Here is a 21,342-nt window from a genome sequence, read left to right as displayed (position 1 = left end):
TTTTACTGTTCCTGAAAAAGTATCTCAGTCTAATGATGATTCTAATAAATGGCTTATTTAATTTTAATAATTTTTATGTCAACTAAATATTGAACAATGAAATTGAAATTACAAAGATGGGTAGGCAATATTATCATGTTCAAGAAAATGTGCCTTCTCAGTTATGTGAAAGGATACATTTCTGATTTTTTTCGGATAAAGCAATGAACTGGTAATGACGACTGTCAACTGAAGTAAACTATTTTATCTATAGATAGCATCTTGTGATTTTCTTTAAACAAAATGTCTCAAAAGGACCATAGTACCTTACTTGTGATTTTTTAATTTTTTTTTACGATTTTTTTCTACTATTTAAGTCTTCTTGAACTGTTAGCATTTATGAGTCCTAATCTAAGGGAATATGCCATATATACCTTTCTAATGTTGCTTCCTTCTACAGCAGTGAACATTGTATTTATCATTACATTCCCTATACATTCTTTCTGTAAATCATACTAATCAGAGAAGGAAATACTGTATTTTACCCTTGTTCTCATGGGTCTACATGCAACAAGGTGTCATAGACATGGTCCTCTGGCCTTTATGATCTTCTAAATGTAGCTACTGTTGAGTGTCATTTTTTTCTTGTTGCCTACTGCTCAAAAATGTGTTTGTCTCTTTCATCCTGCCTAGTTTTTATGAAACATCATCTAGGTATGAAGAGACTAGCAATGAAAAGAAAATTAGTTGCTGGCGGCACTGCATCAGAAAAATTATTCTGTTATGACTACAAACAGTGGCATCAAATGTGAAAATAGACTTTCAAATTAATTAGCATTTAATGGAAATGGTTTTGGAATAATTATCAGATTGCTTTTAAGTGGCTACATTTACAAGCACATCTCTTCTTTCTATTAAGTCCTTGCCAGGGAAAAATAACAAATCTGTGTAAATTTTGAGTTTTGAACCTGTTCTATGTTTGTACTTACTTGACAAAAAGTCCTAAGGAGAATAAAGAAGCAATAATACTGCCCTGTTCCTCACAGCCCCAATGAAAGATCTGTTTATTCTTCCAAAAGGCAAAGAGTCTTTGCACCTTTATATGTGGGGGGGAATAAGCATAGTGTTCTCTACCTTCCATACTGTAATTCTTCCAACATCCCTTAGGTGAGGGACCTCTGAGTAGACTGTACTAACAGCCTGCACACATCCACTAGGATACCTCTCTGCAAGCCCATCGAGGCTATCACAGCAACAAATGGATGTAAAGAGATCAGATCTGACTCACTATTCATCACTAAGCATGCACTGTTTTACATCTTTTTTTTTTTTCCCTGTAAACCTCTCTAGTATTTTCCAAAGTGACAGACATAAGTGATGAAGTCAACTTCTCAGGAGTCTGTTTTCAAATAATCTGAACATAAGAAGTACTAAATCTTTTATTATATCCCATTTTTCCCTTGAGCATTCTAACTCTGCAAAAAAAAATAATAAAATAAACAAATAATTGTTTACTGTCTTCTTCCTGCAAGAATGGTAATAGCTGGGAAGAGAAAAATAACAAAACTTCAGCCAGCTAGACTGCTGTTATGATAAAAGTGTAATCATTGCACATTTGCATCTACTTTGTTTAACATTTTTCATATACAGATACTTCATCGATTGGAAGAATGATGTGGACAGCTACTTTACAATAGATGCTACTGAAGGAACCATTGCTACTAATGAATTACTGGACAGAGAAAGCACAGCACAATACAATTTCTCTATAATTGCAAGTAAAGTTAGTAAGTATGACACTAATTGAATTAATATCCTAATGTGGCATTTTTTTCAGAATGTAGTGCTCAAACAGAAATATGCTGTGAAGAGTGCATGTATTACAAAGAAATTATTTAGAAAGGCCCAACAAATACCATTTTCCCAGACTCACTGTAAGGCTGTGTGATGTTCAAGCAGGTCTGTACAGTGAGAGTTTTCTAGTAGTCCTCATTCAGGGACAGTTTCTTCAGAAGCTGAAAAAAGTTTTGTCAGCATGAAGAGTTCAAGACCAGAGGAGACTGTACAAGGACCTTCCTGTTCTCATTTCTGCTTTTATAATGTGAAATATGGTCAGTCAAGTAACAGGCACTCTATATGCTTTCTGAGGATGTAAAAATGTAAACACTCATTCAATTCTCAGACAAGTAGTGAGAGAAAATTAAGTCAAGATAGCATGCCAATAAATTAAGGCACTAAATGAATCAGACTGCTTGCTCTCTGCTTTTGATTTTTCTCTTTGTCCAAGACTCTTTCTGCTTAACCACTTGTTTTCTTTTCCTGTATGAACTGTGGTGGTTTAGTTTGTTTTGTGTCTTCTCTCACAAAGCTTTTATTTTTGGATAAGAACTCCCTTCCTTTGTTGTATTGAGTAACTTCACCTTTCTTCATTGCTATCCTTGTGCGTAGCATTCCTCCCTCATGATCCTGTCAAACTGAAAGAGTTGTAGGCTTATATCATCTTTTGAATACAAGTTTTTTGATCATCCAGAAGCTGCGTAAAGGCCACAAAAGTATCTCTTTGGACATCAACAGGATGTAGAAGAAGATCCCTGATGTGTTTCTTATTCATTCTGTATTGTTTGTGTGTCCAGAAATGCAAGTTTCTATAGCAAAGAACATGTTTTCCTCAATGTATTGCTTGGCACTGAGATTTAAGTAATACATTCTGCTAACTGGAAGAGGGAGATTTTGGAAATAGAAAAGGCATATATTATTTAAAATAAAGAAATTCTCAGTTGTAATTGTATCCCAGAGAACTACATGTTCATTCCCTGGAGTCTGAAAATATAACAAGGACACCAGTCAGATGAACACCTGAATTCTATTAGCTTGAAGTAGGAATACACTGACAGAGGAAACTATCATAAGTGATTGAGTATATGGAGGTATGTGTGCATGTGTATACTGACAGGAAGGCCAGCAGAACTGCACTTCCTTTCCAGAGAAACTGAAAGGCAGGTAGATACAGTAAGGAGGTCTTTTAATGGTCTGCATTTCATTAGAGCTTAACTATTTATTGGTGGATAAGGAACATCTGAGAAGTGTAAAATTCTTCTGCAATAAGGCAGCAGATTTAATAAGCTTAGTGTGAATCAGTTTATTTAATTATCTAAAGTAATTAAAGTCAACTAAAACCTCTATGAGCACATTCTCAACACATATACAGTAATAAAATGTTTATGTAATGCTGAAGCAGGTAGCCTGTACTGCAGAATTTCCAATTTTAACAATTACCTGGTTAAAACTCTACATTGAGACATAATTGTGACTCATTTCACAGTACACCAATATGTATACATCAACCATTATACATAGCAATAAAAACAATTGCTGTACCTGTTTCCAATACAAATATTGGAAAATTATTTGAGGTATATAAACTCTCAAAACTTTATATGCAGTTGTCTGACTAGAACTAGCACAGAAATAACCATGGGTGGTTGAGAAATGGCACACTGCACACAGCCGAGAAGGCATAAGAAAAGAAAAGGGAACACCTGAATTAAAAGAAGAAAAAAATACATTATTATGGAATTTGTTCTGCTACAAAAGGTGATGCAAGGTGATGCTACCTATTCAGTGCTGATGCAGAAACACTGAAATTACCATCTCTTATAACAGTAACAGTATACTGTTATATATATATATATATATATATATATATATATATATATATATATAGTTGACCAAGCCAACTATAAACAAAGCCCACCAGCTTTGTCTCCATCAAGTTAGAGAAAAAAATAAATTAGATTGGCTTTGCCATCATTCCCCTGTATATGGAAAATGATGCCAAGGTCATGAGTGGGCTTGTGTAGACTCACAGTCTGTCTCTTAGCACCAGAGCTTTCTAGTGATTGTTCCCAATGTGCTTCTGTAGCTTCAGAATGAGACCCTCTAAGAATTACAGATGGTGCTTGTTACATTTTTTTTTTCTTCTCACAGCAAGTAGAGTCTCAAAGTAATATTACAATTTCTGAACAATCAAATTACCTTTCAAACAATGGCACAAATGACATGCAGTTCATATAACTAAACATAACAGCAGACAACATGTAAATATAAATGTAGAATTGGATGTACCATTTGGACTTCTCTTATAAGCTGATAAGTCTGACTTTTATTAGCAGAAAAGCACCAGACGCTGTATTTTTAAAAGGAAACTATCTCAAAAATGAGGCAGAGGAGAATTGCTTTATGTATATTAGAGTATCCTTTGATGACCTTGCCTATTAGGAGAAAATAATATATATATATTTATATATATATATATATATTTAAATCATTGTTCTTTGGGAATTTGTAAATGGTTTTACGTCCATTGTCCTCATTCTGCATTTTTATTTGACAAAGATATACTGAAAGTACTCTTTTCTAAACTCCAGGTCTTGACACTTCGTTATATGTACACCAGATGTGGTGTAGATTGGTAGATTGAACAGAGGCAAAACTTAGAGCAACAAGTTCATTATTAAATCTGCTTGTTCTAGGCTTGCTTGTGTCAACTTGTATGCTCAGAGACAAAGCAAGTTCTGATTACCCAGACGTGACACCATATATCTTGTTTATGGACAGTAGCAGCTTGTTCCATGTGGGGAACTCAGATAAGAAAAGTTATTCTAGCCATGTTATGCAATGACCAGCTCCAACCATGCATCATTATACTGCTATTTTTATTTCTAACCCTGATAAGATACGAAACACCTGATCTAAACATGATCTGTGAATCTGCCTCCAAATAGCAGCACAACGGACTGTTGAGAACATCTCAGAGGTTTACCCAGCACAGAGTGATGGATGCCTACTGTACAACACAAAACACTTTAACTTTATTCTTGCCCTTCTTTAAGAAGCTTATCCCAAAGTGGAAATCTTCTTTCTTGGGAGGTGTATGACTGTTCTGCTAACATATGGATGATGACACAGATGTGAAGGCAGCTGAAAGCAGAAGGTCCCTTACCCATGTATAGAAATAAAAATTAAAAGAACAACAACAACAAACAGCCTTCATATAAAAAAAAAAAAAAGTGCTTAAAAAGGAAAGGGATGTTTCAGACTCCTATTTTTCCCCATTTCATTTCCCATACTTGAAATTCTTTTCTCTCCCAAAGTGTATTTCATTGTGGTTTTGTTTTCTTCTTAGAGTAAATCAATACCCTAGTAGCTTTCATGCTTCTTGTTTCTGAACATTTTTGATCCCATAAACTCTGTCCAAACTAATGAATTAAACATGCCTCACATTTATTCCACACACTAAGGCCAGCTGGCACTGAGCAGCCTATTTCTATGCTATTAAATACTCTTACCTTCCAAACAGGGTGTCCACACTTAAATCAATTCTCTGAGAGACTCACTTTGGGTGAGTCTCTCACCCAAACTAACTCTCAGTATGTGAATGTGAATCACTTGCAAGACCACTAGTTGCCCCAGGACAAAAATGTGCCAAGGGCTGCTGTAAGAACTTACCAGTAGAAATAATCACAGTCCAGTGCTCAGTAAGTTCCGTGGTGTCCTGCTTAATTACCAAAGAAGGAAATAGTTTTTGCATCTTACAAAAGAGATAAAAAAGAGGTAAAAGAGGTTAGCTGCATAAGATCTTACTTCTGTTTTCCCATCCTCAAGGCTATGGTTAGGGTTGAAAATAAATATAAAGTATGCATAATCCTTTCTGTCCAAATCATCTTCCCAACTCCTGTAACTCTAGGTTCAAGTTTTGTGAGTGCTTAAGAAACATAAGCTTAAATCTCAAGATGGAGTTTATCCTCTCCTTCATACTATAGGTGGGACTAAGGAATCACCAGTTCTCCTCAATGATCAGCATCTGTTTTCTCAGATATCTTAGATTTGAACAAGCTTATTTGTAAAAGTATTTTCTATTGCTATAAAGATGTTAGGGTAGTCAAGCAAAAGAAGGAAGCAAGGTTGTCAGTGGATAGGACAGATAGGAAAAACGAGGAAGAGAGAAGCTAATTAATTTGCCTGTATCATATAAGCAGGATTGAAACCTGAAATCTGCCTTTTAATTACTATGCTAATAATTTAACCACTTGCCTTCTCTTCTGTGTAATATGGGTTTAAAAGGCATAAGCAGATGTTTTCAGTGACTCACTCACTGACACCAGCATGCATATCACTACTGTGCTCACTGGGCTCAGAATTATTTGATTTTTGGAATAAAACAGCAAATAAAATAAAAACAGAGAAAAATGAGGTCAACTCTGTGAAGTGGTATTTGAAATGTAATTCTCTGTCCTTGTTCACATCAAGTATTACAAGTCTTTGTAATCATATGTGAATTCAAAGCTGTATACAATCTTCTGGCAGTCTTCCTTTGTATACATGACTAGTTACACTAATATCACTGCAAACCAGAAAGAAAATGAAGCAAACCATAATGTGAAACCCAGAATTAGCTCCATCTTATGCTGTAGTAACTCTGTTTATTTCCATGTTTGATTTTTGCAAGAAAAACATCTATCTTGTAAAAATAGTTAGCAGAAAGATATATAAACTTTTCAAAGAATCTCACTGATGGTCTAATTTATTTTCTGTGAAACAGATGCAAAATGTATACAGATATTCATGTATATTTGCAAAGCTTGCTGCAGTGATTATGAGAGAAGGCAAAATCATAATTCTTTGTATATTTTGTACACGTATGAATTTTGAATACATTCATGCTTCTACTGGAAGGACATTTTTAATGTATTCCTATAAAGAAATGAAAAACAAAACAAAACAAAACAAAAAAACAAAACTATCTACACCTGTACTTTCACAGCAATGCATTAACCTCTCATGTGTCTTCAGGATATATACTGAACTCTGGCTGCTCAGCTTTATACCTTAGAATGAATGTGGAAAACCTGAAGGAAAGCCCACGTTACTCTGTGGGAGTTGCTGGGTTCTGCAGGGGGCACTGCAAGCAGGGAAGTTTCAAGATTTTAGGTTCGGTTTCTGCCAATATCTTTTTGAACTTGACCTGCTCAGGACTCCAACTTATATTCAGAGTTGGAGTCCTGCCCTCTACTGACAAAAAATAGCGTCTTAGTACTTTTTTGTTTCCTGTCAGTTCAAAGGAACCAGTTCAACTGTGGCAAGTGATCTAGATTTCTTCTGGCACCTAAACAATCCCTGCCCTGTTCCCAGAACAAGTCCTGTCCACAGTCATACTGCACAAAGCCTTTTTCCAGAGACCTTCTGAATGTAGGAGTGGTGGTAACTTGGAAATGACTGTGGGCTCAAAGAGCACAGAAAACAATGGTCAGATTTCTATACTAATTAGACAGGATCACAGGAAGAAACTACAAATACTGTAGGATTTTGGTAGTGGTATTTTTAAGATTCCAAGTGAATATGTAAGATGGTCAGTTTGTCCACTACTTGTAAACAAGTAAAGCATGCTTTTACTTGCAACCAGTGCTACTTAACTGGGAAATCACTTTGAAAAGCCTTTTTGCTTTGGCAGAAGCCTCTTGAAAATATTTCCTTTAGTAGTTCCTAAGAACAGGAAAGAAATCACGTACGATTTTGACAAGTGCTACAATGAACTTCTGCATGCTGAGTTGTAAGGTATTGTTGGCTTGAGAAGAGACTTTGCCCCCTGCCTTGTTAGTAATAAACAATAGATTTGCACAGGTTTATACAAATTACAAAGTTAGCAGCTGCTGCAATTTAAATAGTTCAGTTATGTCTGAAGATTCAAGAAAACTGTTCTTGTTCTTAACCATGACCCCATGCTGTCATTTCTACACCACCTAGCTTCATGGCATAGATTTCTTGAATAACTAACTGTGTCTGTGTAGTCACTGCCACCCTTTAAATTCAAAAGGATAATTATATTATCCTTTTCTATGTATCTGCTATCATCCAAGGCATCTCGGCATAACAAGAATAAAAGAGAATTTTATCTGCTTGGTATTGAATTTGTATCTCCTTTCCATTGGACATTGAATTTGCAGGTAATCTTTTTTATAAAATGCATTTAGTGACTAAATTATATCAGCTTAATAAATTATACTTACCTGTGTTAGTAAGACAATGAACAGAAGCAGAATATATATTATTTTTTAGCATTTATTTTGCACAAGACTATTTGGTCCTTGCAAATATTTATGCAGCTAAACAAATATGTTTTGACATAGCTTGATAATCTGAGTTGAATCTTAGTTCTATATGTTTCACTGCTAAATTTACCACTGGTTTTCAGCGATTTTTTTTTTCCTTTTCTTTTTCTTTGTAATCTTTCTCTCTCACTTTTCTCCATCTAATAAATGAGTATGCTCCATTTACCTCCTTAATATATTGGAGATGCAAACAGTGGCTAGATAATATTGATTTTCTGCATTCCATTGTGGAAAACAGAATTCAGTTTTAATCATTGGAAGTATTTTCCAAAGACTCCATGAAAAGTGATCTGAGAAAAGTTTGCACCTATAATTACACGTGAAGTTTCAAATTCTGTAAATCATGCTCTGATAAACATAATCATGTTGATTGATTCCTTACTTCATGAACATTAATGGATCAGAGTCTGGTAAAAAATGATAAGAAGCTTGCTTCTGATTTCTGCTTAGTACAAATCAGAAATAAATGGAAGTCAAGGATTTTTAGAAGTCATCATACTGTGATCAAAACATATTATGACAGCTCATGGGCACTGGTGATGACAACAAACATAAATAGCATTCCTTAATGCTTTTCTCCTAAAAATTATTTATAGGTAACCCATTATTAACCAGCAAAGTCGACGTTATAATAAACGTCCTGGATGTCAACGAGTTTCCTCCTGAAATTTCAGTTCCATATGAGACATCTGTATGTGAAAATGCCAAACCAGGACAGGTATTTCAAATTTGTAATGCTTGCTACTTTTCTTTATATTTTCTTATTATTTATAGCAATGCAAAATTCTCAGTTTGAAAAACAGCATTGTGTTTACATGATTCTTTTACAAATTAAATGCCTGTGATGTAAATATCCACTTTTTGGAATTCTGTTTGTTGACCTTTATGGTCTAGTTACTTTTGTGAACCCTGGTTATACAGGCTACAGCCACCCTCTGCTGTGAAGGGGTGGCAGGAGAAAGAAGCCCTTCATGTAAGATATTTAAAGACTGCAGTCTTTAACTGCAGTCAAGTGAGTAAACAGAGCAGGATGGATTACATACATCTCTGTTTCCTATCCTCAGGAAAGAAACCCACAATACCAAAGACAGCCCTTCTGAAAGCTTGTTTTTACAAGCAGTTTCAAACATATATATAGAATGCAAACCCTTTTTCAGATTCAGAATAGCACCTTATACCATGAACAGTGCCTACATCAATAGAGCTGGCACAGCAGTTGTTGGCAAGTGCACTTCCTGCACAAAATTTGCACAACTAAACAACGTTTTGCTGCAAAATGCCAAGGCTTTGCACCTTGCTGCAAGGCATGAAGGTTACCATCACACATACTAACAGCTAGGATGGTTTCCAAGACCTCTAACTGTTCAACTATGGGTGTTACTACCAGCAGTGGAAGGAACATATACAGCCTGCCGTGTCATCAGTGACTTCTCTTTATATGCATGTAATATTTATTCAGCCCACATGATTTTTATTGATTTTATTACAGATATAATAGTAATCATACAGTATTCCTCTCATCTTCTTTTTTTTTTTTTTTTTTTTTTTTTTTTGATTTTTTATTTTATATGCTTCACAACTACCTCCCAGAAAACTTAAATTAGATTCTAGTTCATCAGATCAAAACCTTTAGTTTTTTATTCAGGCACTGATAATGGGAAGGGCAGTCTTTTACAGGAAAGGCTGCAATAAACAATGAACTGACAAAAATTATAAATATTTTGTTACATAAATAATTGCCAAAACTTTTTGTCACAAAAATCTAGATCAGTGGCAATCCTACCATGAAACATTCTAACTGTGCTGTCCTCAACTAAAATCTAATAGGTCCTCATCTACTCTTGAGACTCAAAAGTTCCTGTCATAATACTCCATTCATGCCTGGATAGTACAGATCTTTCAACCCTCTCCACTTCCTCCCAAGCTGAAAAAAAAAAAAAAAAAAAAAAAAAGTGCAGCTTTGTGAAGTACTACACCATGTGGTGTTACTAATAATGGTAGTAGTAGTAAAAAAGTGAGCTGTCTTTAATTAATATATCACTCACCTGCAAACAATCAGTCATATTTTGATACAAAGAATGAATATTAAATACTTCCCCTATCATAATAGGGAAAATGCTTCTGATTTCCTTCATATATGCCAAAGGGAGACCTTCTGTGACATCACCAGACTTCCAGAGGTTAGAGCATTCAGACTCCTCACCTCACTTCCAGTAGAGGAATGAGAGTAATCCAGAAGGATTTCCCTTTCATTGTTTCACCTGTTCACTTTCCACTTCTACAAAACTGTTTCTTTTAGAAGAGTGAACTGACTTCAGAATTAACCTTAATTTGGTTTCAGGTAATACAGACTGTCACTGCAGCAGACAAAGATTTGTCACCAGCTGGGCAAAGGTTTTCCTTCAGACTGTCACCTGAAGCTTCCAACAAACCAAATTTCACAGTCCATGACTACAGAAGTAAGTTGCTTACTTGTATCTCTCTCTTTCAGAGCAGCAGGCTGTGATTATAATGACCATTATGATTACTTTGTATTACAGTCATGCCTACAGACTAACTTTTTTACATGACATGTTTCTAGTTGTTAAACTATTTAGGACATACAGAGATATAAATTTAAGTCTTACATTTTTTTTCTCATCTGTAGGAGCCAGAAATTGCCTGAACATCAAAGTCTGGAATTTCCTTATAGGCCTGCAAAAACACTACTACATGTTTCATTACTCTTTCTGCCAGTGCAGGTCTACCATTAAATAAGGCATTAATGCTGCATTGTTTAAATAGTACTGCTTTTCTAACTGATTTCAAAGGATGCAGCTATTATGCTTTCTGAAGAACACATACATGTAGTCCTATAGGAGAATTAGTTCTGAATATGGACACTGCTGCTGCAGTATAACATCCTACAACACTCTCAAAAATTGATAGATTTATATGATTAACTGACCTGATTTTTCTCCCAGTTTTTTTTATTACTGATGATCTGTTCTTTATTTTTCAATTGAATGCTTCCCATAAATGGCAAAGATTACTTTCTTTACTGCCATAGAATTCTTTAAGCATGTACTCTTATGAACAGAAACAGCAAAAGAAAATCACAGAATATCTCTATTACTTACTTTTTCCTGTTTTTCCTTTTAGTATAAAAAAATCTTTTTTTTTTTTTTTTTTTTTTTTTTTTTTTTTTCCAATTGATAGTCTATATTTTTTATACAGAATCCAATACCCAGCATCAACATTGCCATATTAATCATGCTGTACTGTGTCTCTTGACTAAGTGGTACTTTATCATATAACAACTGATGGTAACAGCTGTCAAAATTACAATGAAAGCATAATGACTAATAATGTCCTTTAAGTGATAAAGTGCCTTGTTTTACTTCACAGGTGGAGGGGGTGTAGGAAACTGTGGTTATGCCTGCATTGGGGCAGGTCTGCTCAAGCTCAGGGTAGGAATGTAGGATGCTATAGTGTTTAAGAAATTCAAAGTCTGACCAGATGCTGAACTAGATTAATTTATTTATGTGTTTACTTATTTACATAAAGGGTGCACAGGTGGCTAATTCTCTTAAGTCCTTTTTCAGCATGTAAGTACTTTATACACTGGTAGTGTTCTTAATGCTTATGTTATTATTGTTACAGAGAAGATAAATATCTATAATACATCATAATAAACAGCAGCAAATTTTCATTACCAATTAACTGAAACAAATTTGGAAAGAAATTTTAACACTGAGTCTATCAGTAATTAAGTGATTTTTGAAGAACTGTGATATAAGCTTTTCATTAAAAAAGTTTTACCTTACTTTGCAAAGAAAGAATACATAAGGCCTCAAATAAAATTCAGTAACGTTCCTTTACTTATTTGCTTAGCTATATGTTCTAATTATTATTTTAAGAAAAAGTATTTGATTCTTATTATTTAATTTTAATTTCAGAAGATGGTAAGTATGCTGTCGAGTATTCCTTTCTTGAGAACTGTTATCTCATCTAAGAAGAGCTAGAAATGAAAAAAAAAAATGCATAGGCTACTTATTAAGTCATTTTTTTCTTACATTTAATATATGACTCTGAAGATGTTAACTTTTACCAAGGTTAGGAAGTATCAAATGAAAGCCAACAAAATAAGCACAGATATTAATTATGAATACCTTAAGGATTAAGAAAGTTCTGGAAAAAGATAAATTTAAAACAGCAGAAAAAAATAACTCTGCTTTTTTTTTTTTTTTTTTTTTTCCCCATAGCTTCTCTGTGTGGATGACAAGGCAAAACTGTTTTCTTTCCAATCTTAGTAGTGACTACAGTCTAAGGGTATCACAGATAGCTATGTTTATAGTTTATTAATGATCAAAGAATTTCACTTAATGATTTGTAAATACAGTGTGTAATGAAGCCAAACTCTACACAACATCAGAGATATGAATAGTATTAACTTATCAAACCAGAAACATGTAGATCAGCATTTTTTCAGAGACCAATCAACTCGTTTTCTTGAGACAGTTCAATGGATATAAAGCCTTGTAATGGAATTAAGTCCTCTTACTTTTTTTTTTTTTTTTTTTTTTTTTCCTTGTAAGATTAGGTCATTATTCTTCTCCTGAAGTGCTCAGTCTAATAAGTTTGGTTTTAACATCTACTACTTTCTCAAGATGCTGTGGTATTGCAACATCTAATGTTATTTAGTCCAAGCAAGATTAAAATATTGTTCATCATTGAGTCGCACTGGACTTACCTGTTTGATAATGGTGAATCACAGAATTGTCTAGGTTGGAAGAGACCTTGAGATCACCTACTCCAACCTCTGTCCTAACACTAACAAGTCCTCCAATAAAACATATCACTAAGCTCTACATCTAAACATCTTTTAAACACCTCCAGGGATGGTGACTCCACCACTTCCCTGGGCAGCCCATTCCAATGCCTAACAACCCTCTCAGTAAAGAAGTTCTTCCTAATATCCAACCTAAAACACCCATGGTGCAACTTTTTTTCCCCCCTCATCCTCTCACCAGGCTCGTGGGATAATAGACCAATCTCCACCTCTCTACAGCTTCCTTTAAGGTACTTATTAAGAGCGATAAGATTAAGAGCCTCCTTTTCTCCAGGCTGAACAAGCTCAGTTCCCTCAGCCGCTCCTCCTAAGACTTGTTCTCCAAACCCCTCACTAGCTTCGTCACCCTTCTCTGGACTCACTCGAGCACCTTGATGTCCTTCTTGTAGCGAGGGGCCCAAAACTGAACACAGTACTCGTGGTGTGGCCTCACCAGAGCTGAGTACAGGGGGACAATCAGTTCCCTAGCCCTGCTGGCCACACTGCTTCTTATGCAAGCCAGGATGCTGTTGGCCTTCTTGGCCACCTGAACACACTGCTGGCTCCTATTCTGCTGACTATCAACCAATACTCCCAGGTCCTTCTCTGCCAGGCAGTTTTCCAACCACTCATCTCCCAGCCTGTAGTTCTGCTTGGGGCTATTGCGCTCCAGTTGCAGGGCCCAGCACTTGGCCTTGTTGAACTTCATGCAGTTAGACTCAGCCCATCGGTGCAGCCTATCCAGATCCTCCTGTAGAGCCTTCCTACCCTCAAGCAGATCAACACACGCACCTAACTTGGTGTCATCTGCAAACTTACTGAGGGTGCACTCGATCCCCTCATCCAGATCATCGATAAAGATATTAAAGAGGACTGGTCCCAGTACCGAGCCCTGGGGAATGCCACTAGTGACCAGCCTCCAACTGGATTTGACTCCAATCACCACGACTCTTTGGGCCCGGCTATCCAACTAGTTTTTAACCCAATGAAGCTTATGCCAGTCCAAGCCACGAGCAGCCAGTTTCTTGAGGAGAATGTTGTGGGAAACAGTGTCAAAGGCCTTACTGAAGTCAAGGTAGACCACATCCACAGCCTTTCCCTCATCCACCAAGCACATCACTTTGTCAAGAGGAAGTTTGCTTCCTCTTAATGCTATACTGCAGTTTCTGTTGTTTTCCATTCTCTGATTTGCTGTCCATAGTGTTTTCTTGGAAAACTCAACATGATGCAGTAACTTTTGGCATTTTTTTTTACCAAAACGGTGGAAAGTCTGCTCTGTACACAGTTTAGAAGTGTAATAACAAAACCTCATTTTTGCTACAGGTATGACACCTCTTAATAAATACAATAATTTTTAAGTTAGAGATTGTGTATTTGTGTACCTTGTATGCCTTGTACTAACAAGGCAGGTACTTTGTAAGAGGAACTTGAGGTTTAGTTGGGGAAACAATCTTGCTTGTTGCATTATAGTTAATACTTTTACAAGTAAAGATGTCTTAACATTTTTAAACACATCAAGATGCTCAATATCCAGTGCTATTTGATAGTGTTACAATCATTGGTGATATGAAATCAGAGTCGGTGTAATGTGTTTGTAGTGCACCTGGTGTCATGTATTTGTAGTTTTTATATAGTGTAGATGATTAAACAGAGAAAGAACAAGCTGAAGATGGAAGTTGGTTTGTTTCAAACAACTTTGAAACATTTTTATCTTTCAAAATTAAATGTCATGTCCATGTGCCATGTTTGTTTCACAAAATGGTGACTTCTGAAATAATCATTCTGTCAGTCAAGTGCTTTCTGAATGGTGTCTGATCATAATGCATCTGATCTTGGATATTTAGGATTCCTTCTTATTGTCCTGTTGAATTCACCGGCCTTAATTTTTCTAGTGACAAAACCACAAGCAGGACTGAGAGTCATAGCATAGACAAGAAATAACCTTTTCTGAAGATACAGTAAAACACAGGGGTCGGATGATAAAATAGTTACTGCTGCAGGCTACCTTCATTCAGATCTGACAGATTATTGATTCCTTGCTAATTTTCTTTTCTTTTTGTTTTGAATATAATTATTTTGATCTGCACATCATTTTCATGCTGCTCTGTTTGATTCAAGAAAAGCAGTGATAACTGAATAGCTACTGAGAAGAAATGACAAAACCTAACTTCTAGGAGCTCTGAACATATTTGTGACTAAGTGATGGAAAATGTGCTGATTATAAATTACTCAGATCATTTCTGTACTTATTTTTAATGAGGCAAGAATGTTGAAAGGGTTTTGTATTTTGTTCAAGTATCTTATTTTCATTTTTAAAGGGAAATGAATTGCTTAATAGAGAGCAAGTGGATCTAAATACACTTGCAACCGAGTCCTTTTGAGCACAGTCCTGATCTTTAAGGAGATAAGGAGAAAAGAAAAACTGAAAAGCCTTCCTACACCTGTAGTTTTTTTATTTATTTATTTGTCTTCTTTCAAATGTTAGCTGTCAAGCTAACAAGTTTACAAGAAATGAAATATTAGTTGATGCTCTGCACCGATCAGCATACAGTACCATCTGTAATGATAAAATCAGGTAATTACATAATATCTTGTCTTTCACTGAGTTTCAGAAATAAAACAGCTTCCTTTGACTAAAGGTGATACAAACTACAAGGGTGAATTCAGTGCACAATAAAAATCCTGTAATGTCTGTCTCGTGTTTTACAGACAACACAGCTGGGATTGAAACCAGGAAAAATGGCTACAGCAGGAGGCAGCAAGAGCTGTACTTTCTTCCAGTGGTAATAGAAGATAGCAGTTACCCTGTCCAGAGCAGCACAAACACAATGACTATCCGAGTTTGCAGATGTGATTCTGATGGTACCATCCTGTCCTGCAATGTGGAAGCAATCTTCTTGCCAGTAGGCCTCAGCACTGGAGCACTGATTGCCATCCTGCTGTGTATTGTTATACTTCTAGGTTAGTTCTCATGACACAATTTGAGGTGTGTTATTATGACTCACCTGTGAATTACTAGTGAATCACTAGTGTTGTCACTAACGTAATCTGGTGTTTAAAAAAGCCACTGAAAATTGCATGGATGTTTAGGAGAACTTGTGTGCTTCTACCTTTCTAGGAAAGCATCCCAAAACACTGTCAATGAATGTGAATCTGCTAACCCCTACATGTTTCATATCACATGAAATGAACCAACTTTCAGTGGAACCTGAACTGTAATTTTTCTCTGAAACAGTTTCACTTAATACTTTTCTTGAAAAGCTGACATTTTTTAAATTACAAAGGTAGAAATGTCTTACTGACAGTAACAGCAGTAAAGGACTTAGTAAAGTCCTTTATTTAATTCTTAATACCAACTTGAGAAAAAGAAAAGTGATGAAATGAAAGAAAATAAAAGAATTGTAATGAAGACTGTGACTGGCTAGGTCTCTGTAAAACTTGACACAAACATTTTAATTTCAGCTTGCCTTCCATAACATGGCATCATCATCTAGATCTACATAATATTTAAATCTCATCTTATTTACAGTATGCCCAAGGCAATCCATACTAGTGTGCATCCTACCTAGAATATAGCTTTAATGACCCGGTAATAAATTCAAGACACCTTTGTAATATACACAGGCTCACTGTGGCCTACGTAATGCAGACTGATTCTTACAGAGTCCTCTTCTTGATACTAATGGACTTCCTAGATCTCATGCTAATCCTTGTGTAGGTTTATTGGATAAGCAAAAAGAGCACAGACACTGAATATAATGTAGGGATTGTTGTGGTTCTGCTCGAGTGGGTAGCCGAGCTCCACCACAGCCGCTCTCTCACTCCCCCTCCTCAAAGAGAAATAGGGAGAAAATATGTGAAAAGGGCTCAAAGGTTGTGATAAGGATGAGAAAATCACACAGTAATTATTGTAACGGGCAAAACAGAGTTAGCATAGGGAGATAGTAAGATTTATTGCTTATTACTAACAAGCAAGAGAAGTGAGAAACAAAGGAAAGAAACCAAAAGCACCTTCCCCCCCATCTACCCTCTTCCACCTCCTCCCCCAAGTGGCGCAGGGGAACGGGGGAATGGCGGTTATGGTCAGTCTACAGTGCTTCTTCTCTGCCGCTCCTTCTCGGTCACTCTCGTCCCCTGTGCTGTGGGGTCCCACCCACAGGCGTGGGCTTCCCACAGGCAGCAGCTCTTCCAGAACTGCTCCAGATATGGGTCCGTACCATGGGGTCCATCCCTCAGGAGAAAACTGCTCCAACCTGACTCCCCCACGGGCAGCAGCTCCTGCCAGGTCACCTGCTCCTGCATGGTCTCCTCTCCACGGGCTTCAGGTCCAGCCCGGAATCTGCTCCAGCAGGGGTCTTCCATAGGCGGCAGCCTCCGTTGGTGCAGGTCCACCTGCTCCACCGTGGTCTCCTTCACGGGCTGCAGCATGGAACCCTGCTCCACCGTGGTACTCCATGGGCTGCAGGGGGACATCCTGCTTCACCATGGTCCTCACCACAGGCTGCAGGGGACTTCTGCTCCGGCGCCTGGAGCACCTCTCCCCCTCCTTCTTCACTGATCTTGGTGCCTGCAAGGCTGTTCCTCAGTCCTCTCACTCTCCCAGCTGCTGTGTGGCGCAGCGTTTTTTTCCCTGTCTTAAATATGCTCTCACAGAGGCGCAAAACAACATAGCTTATTGGCTCAGCTCGGGTCAGCAGTGGGGCCCTTACCAAACATGGGGCAGCTTCTCGATCCTTCTCACAGAAACCACCCCTATGGCCCCCTGCTACCAAAACCTTGCCACGTAAACCCACTGCAAGGATACATCTTTCCATTTGGATATAGTAATTTACCACTTAAGTACTACAGGATGGAGGTTACATTAGCAGCTTCTAAGTAGCAGTGGGTAAAATTCAGAATTTATGTTCTGTAAAAAATTTATATTGTGAGAAAAATGTTGTTTGAAATCAGAATGAGATTGACAAATGTTCATACTTTATGGAATGAAAATTAATAACAAGTACACCCATCCTGATGAATTAAAAAAAAAAAAAAAAAAGATAAAAGCCCTTAGGTCAGTTTTTCTGAAGAAAGGAAACTATCTTGTCTACCACAAGTCCTTGGGATTACTTTTTTTTTTTTTTAATTTTTAAATTAATTTAATTTTATTTCTAGGGGGTTGCTGGATAAAAACAGCTAAGATTGAGCTTCATAATAATAATAAAAAAGCCATTATGAAGTTTTGGCTTATTTCAAAGTGAAGAGTTCAGTCAGTTATAACTCTATCTTAAGGCAGGATTCTCAGGATATCTAAACTCTCTGTTACAGACTCAAGTGTCTAGAAGACCTAAACACAGGTGTAGCAAAGCATTTTATTTTGCCATTCTTATGTCCAGTAATCTGGACTGTGTGAACTATACATCAGAGAGCCTAGCACTTTTAGTCCAGGTTTTTAGCTTTTTAGTTTCTGGGCAAACAGGAATACTCAAAGTCTAAATTTCTCCCAGATTTGCTAAGATTTTCTCTTCAAGAGAATTGTGTTTATGTTTCCTTAATGGTTTGATGAAACAAATAAAGTATTTATTTTTAAAAATCTGCATATTCAACCAAAAATAGTTATGTCAAAGAACTCCCCAACTCTGCTGATGATGAATGCTTTTGGCATATATAACACTAATGAAAATATTTGAATGCATGGTTTGCACAGAACTCCAGACCAAATTACTGAAATTGTGTTTGGAGAAGAGGTTTTAATCTTTTAATAGCTCCCTTCATTACAATCAGCCTGGTATATTACCTAGAAAAGATAATGTATAAATTATGAGATCTCTAATGACATGTATATCATAGGAGAATGACATTTATCTTATATCCAGACTTTATCTTTACTATTCCGCTGATAAATTAAAAAAAAAAAAAATCCTTCAGGAATTTCATTACTTGCTGTGAACCTGTCCTCCCACAGTCACTAAAATTGTACTTGAAGTCATTCTCATTGAACTTATTTCTGTATAAAATACAGTCAATATATTAGTACTGGGAGTTATTTTATGCCACACAAACCTGACCATGAATTTGTAATTATTGCAACTCTGTATTCATTATTGTGTTACTTCACTAAGAGCAATTAGGATACTCTCATTTCTACTAAAGACAGTTAAGGAATTAAATATAAGAAAATGCCAGTTTACTATTAGCAGATTTTGCATTTGATAAACTGTATCTCTGAACTACTGAAAAAAAAAAAAAAAAAAGAAAAAGAAACAAAAAGAGAAAAGAAAAAAAAACATACACACAAAACAAACAAACAAACAAGCAAACAAACCAAAACAAAAAAACCCAACCCATAACCCAACTTCTATTGAGTAAAAAATCACAGTTGGAAGGCGATTATGGAAATTAACTAGTCCAACCTCCCTGCTTGGAGCAGGGCCATGTAAAGAAAGACTGTATTCAGCTGGGTTTTGAATATCTCCAAAGATGGACGCAACAGAACTTCTATGGGAAACACGATCCAGTGCTTGGCCATTGTGACCGTAAAAAAAAGACTTCTTTTACTTATGTTTTAATGGAATTTCCTGTATTTCAAGTTATACCGCATTGCCTCTTGTCCTGTCACTGGGCTACTGAGAAGACTCAGGCTCCCTCTTCTGTACTTCCATCCATCAGGTATTTATGTACATTGGTATAAGATCCCCTTGAGCCTTCTCTCACCAGGCTCTACAGTTGCAGCTCGCAGTACCTCCTTGTATGTCAGTCAGATGCTTCAATCCCTTAGTCGTCTTTGTGGCCCTTTGCTGGATTTGCTCCAGAAAGTCCATGTCTGCTTTGTATGGAGAAACCCAGCACTCCAGATGTGGCCTCACCAGGGCTGCACAGACAGCAAGGATCACCTCCCTTGGCCTGCTGGCAACACTTCCTACTACAGCCCAGGCTGCTGCTAGCCTTCATTGCCACAGGGGCACATTTTTGGCTCATGGTCAACTTGCTGCCCACCGGTATTTCTAGATCCTTCTCTACCAAGCTGCTTTCCATCCAGTTAGCCTACAGCATCTACTGGTGCATGAGATTATTCCATTCCTCCTGTTGGATTTGGCATTTCCCTTTGTTGAACTTCATGAGTTTCCTATTGGCCCATTTCTCCAGCCTGTTGAGTTACCTCTGAATGGTGTCACAGACCCAAGTTTTCTATCATCTGCAAACTTGCAGATGGTGTACTCTGTCCAGGTCATTAATGAATATGTTAAACAAAACTGGTCCCAGTATTGACCCGTGGTTTATCATTAGGGAGTGGCCTCAAATATCTAGCTATCAATCACAACATTTAAAGCCTAGCCATTTGGCCAGTTTTGCCATCCACCTCACCATCCAGTATCTAGTCAACACTTTCTCAGTTTTTTCTGTGAAGGTTATTATAGAGATAGCATCAAACACTTTGCTAAAGATAGGATAAAATACATCCACTACTCTCCTTTCATCCACCAGACACCTCACTGTTGAAAGCTATCAGATGAGTTGATATCAGGTGAGTTTTCCCTTCAGAAAGCCATGTTTACTTCTGATCACCTTTCCTGTTCTTAATAGGTTTGTTAAAAGGAGGGTTTCCAGAATTATTTTCTCCATTACTTTCATCAGGGTCTGAGGTAAGGCTGACTGGCCTGTAGTTCCCTGAATCATTTGTATTCTTTGAAATAGTAGTAACAATTGCTCCAGTGCTCAAATTTCTCTCTGTCACCAAGACATCTCAAAGATTATCTACAGTGGCCTTGCAATTATATCAGTCATTTCTCTTACCACAGCATACATCCTATCAGGTTCACTGTCCTTGTCTATGTCCAGTTTGTTTAAGTTTTCCCTAACATGATCTTCTTTGACCAAGGATAAGACTTCACTGCTCCAAAGTTTCTCTTTGGTCTCAGGGACCTGGGATTCCTGAACAACAACCTCACCAATAAGGACAGAGGCAAATAAGTGTAGCCTTTTCTGAGTCCTTTGGCACCTGCTGCATTCATCAGTGGGCCCACATTTTCCTTGGTCTTCCTCATGCTGCTCAAGTACTTGCACAAGCCCTTTGTGTCCCCCTTGAGATTCAACACCAGATGGGCTTTGGCTTGCCTAATCCCACTCCTACATTTTCTGCTACTGTATATTTATCCTGGCTTACCAGTCTTCGCTTCCACCTCTTATATGATTCCTTTTTGTCTCTGAGTTTAGTCAGGAGGTACTTAATGATCCATGAAGGCCTCCTGCTGCCCTTGCTTGATGTCCTGCTCATTGGGATGGATTGCTGTTGAGCTTGAAAGAGGTGATACTGGAAAATCAACCAGCTCTCTGGAACCCCTTATCTCTCCAGAACCATATCACACGTGATTCTTCAAAGCAGATCCTCACAGAGGCCAAAATGCC

At 37.0% G+C, this 21,342-nt stretch overlaps 1 protein-coding gene across 1 annotated transcript in view; it reads left to right on the top strand.

Annotated features, from left to right (window-relative positions):
* Window positions 1-21,342, top strand: part of CDH12 (cadherin 12) — a 235,661-nt gene that overhangs the window by 212,416 nt on the left and 1,903 nt on the right. The window contains 4 exon segments of the mRNA XM_032181376.1: window positions 1,630-1,766; window positions 8,744-8,865; window positions 10,489-10,606; window positions 15,667-15,918. Coding sequence (XP_032037267.1) covers window positions 1,630-1,766; window positions 8,744-8,865; window positions 10,489-10,606; window positions 15,667-15,918 — 629 coding nt within the window.

This window comes from Aythya fuligula, chromosome 2 (genome assembly GCF_009819795.1).
Source record: "Aythya fuligula isolate bAytFul2 chromosome 2, bAytFul2.pri, whole genome shotgun sequence".
NCBI lineage: Eukaryota > Metazoa > Chordata > Aves > Anseriformes > Anatidae > Aythya > Aythya fuligula.
Note: the sequence above shows the minus strand (reverse complement) of the source record. Positions and strands in the feature narration are given on the sequence as shown.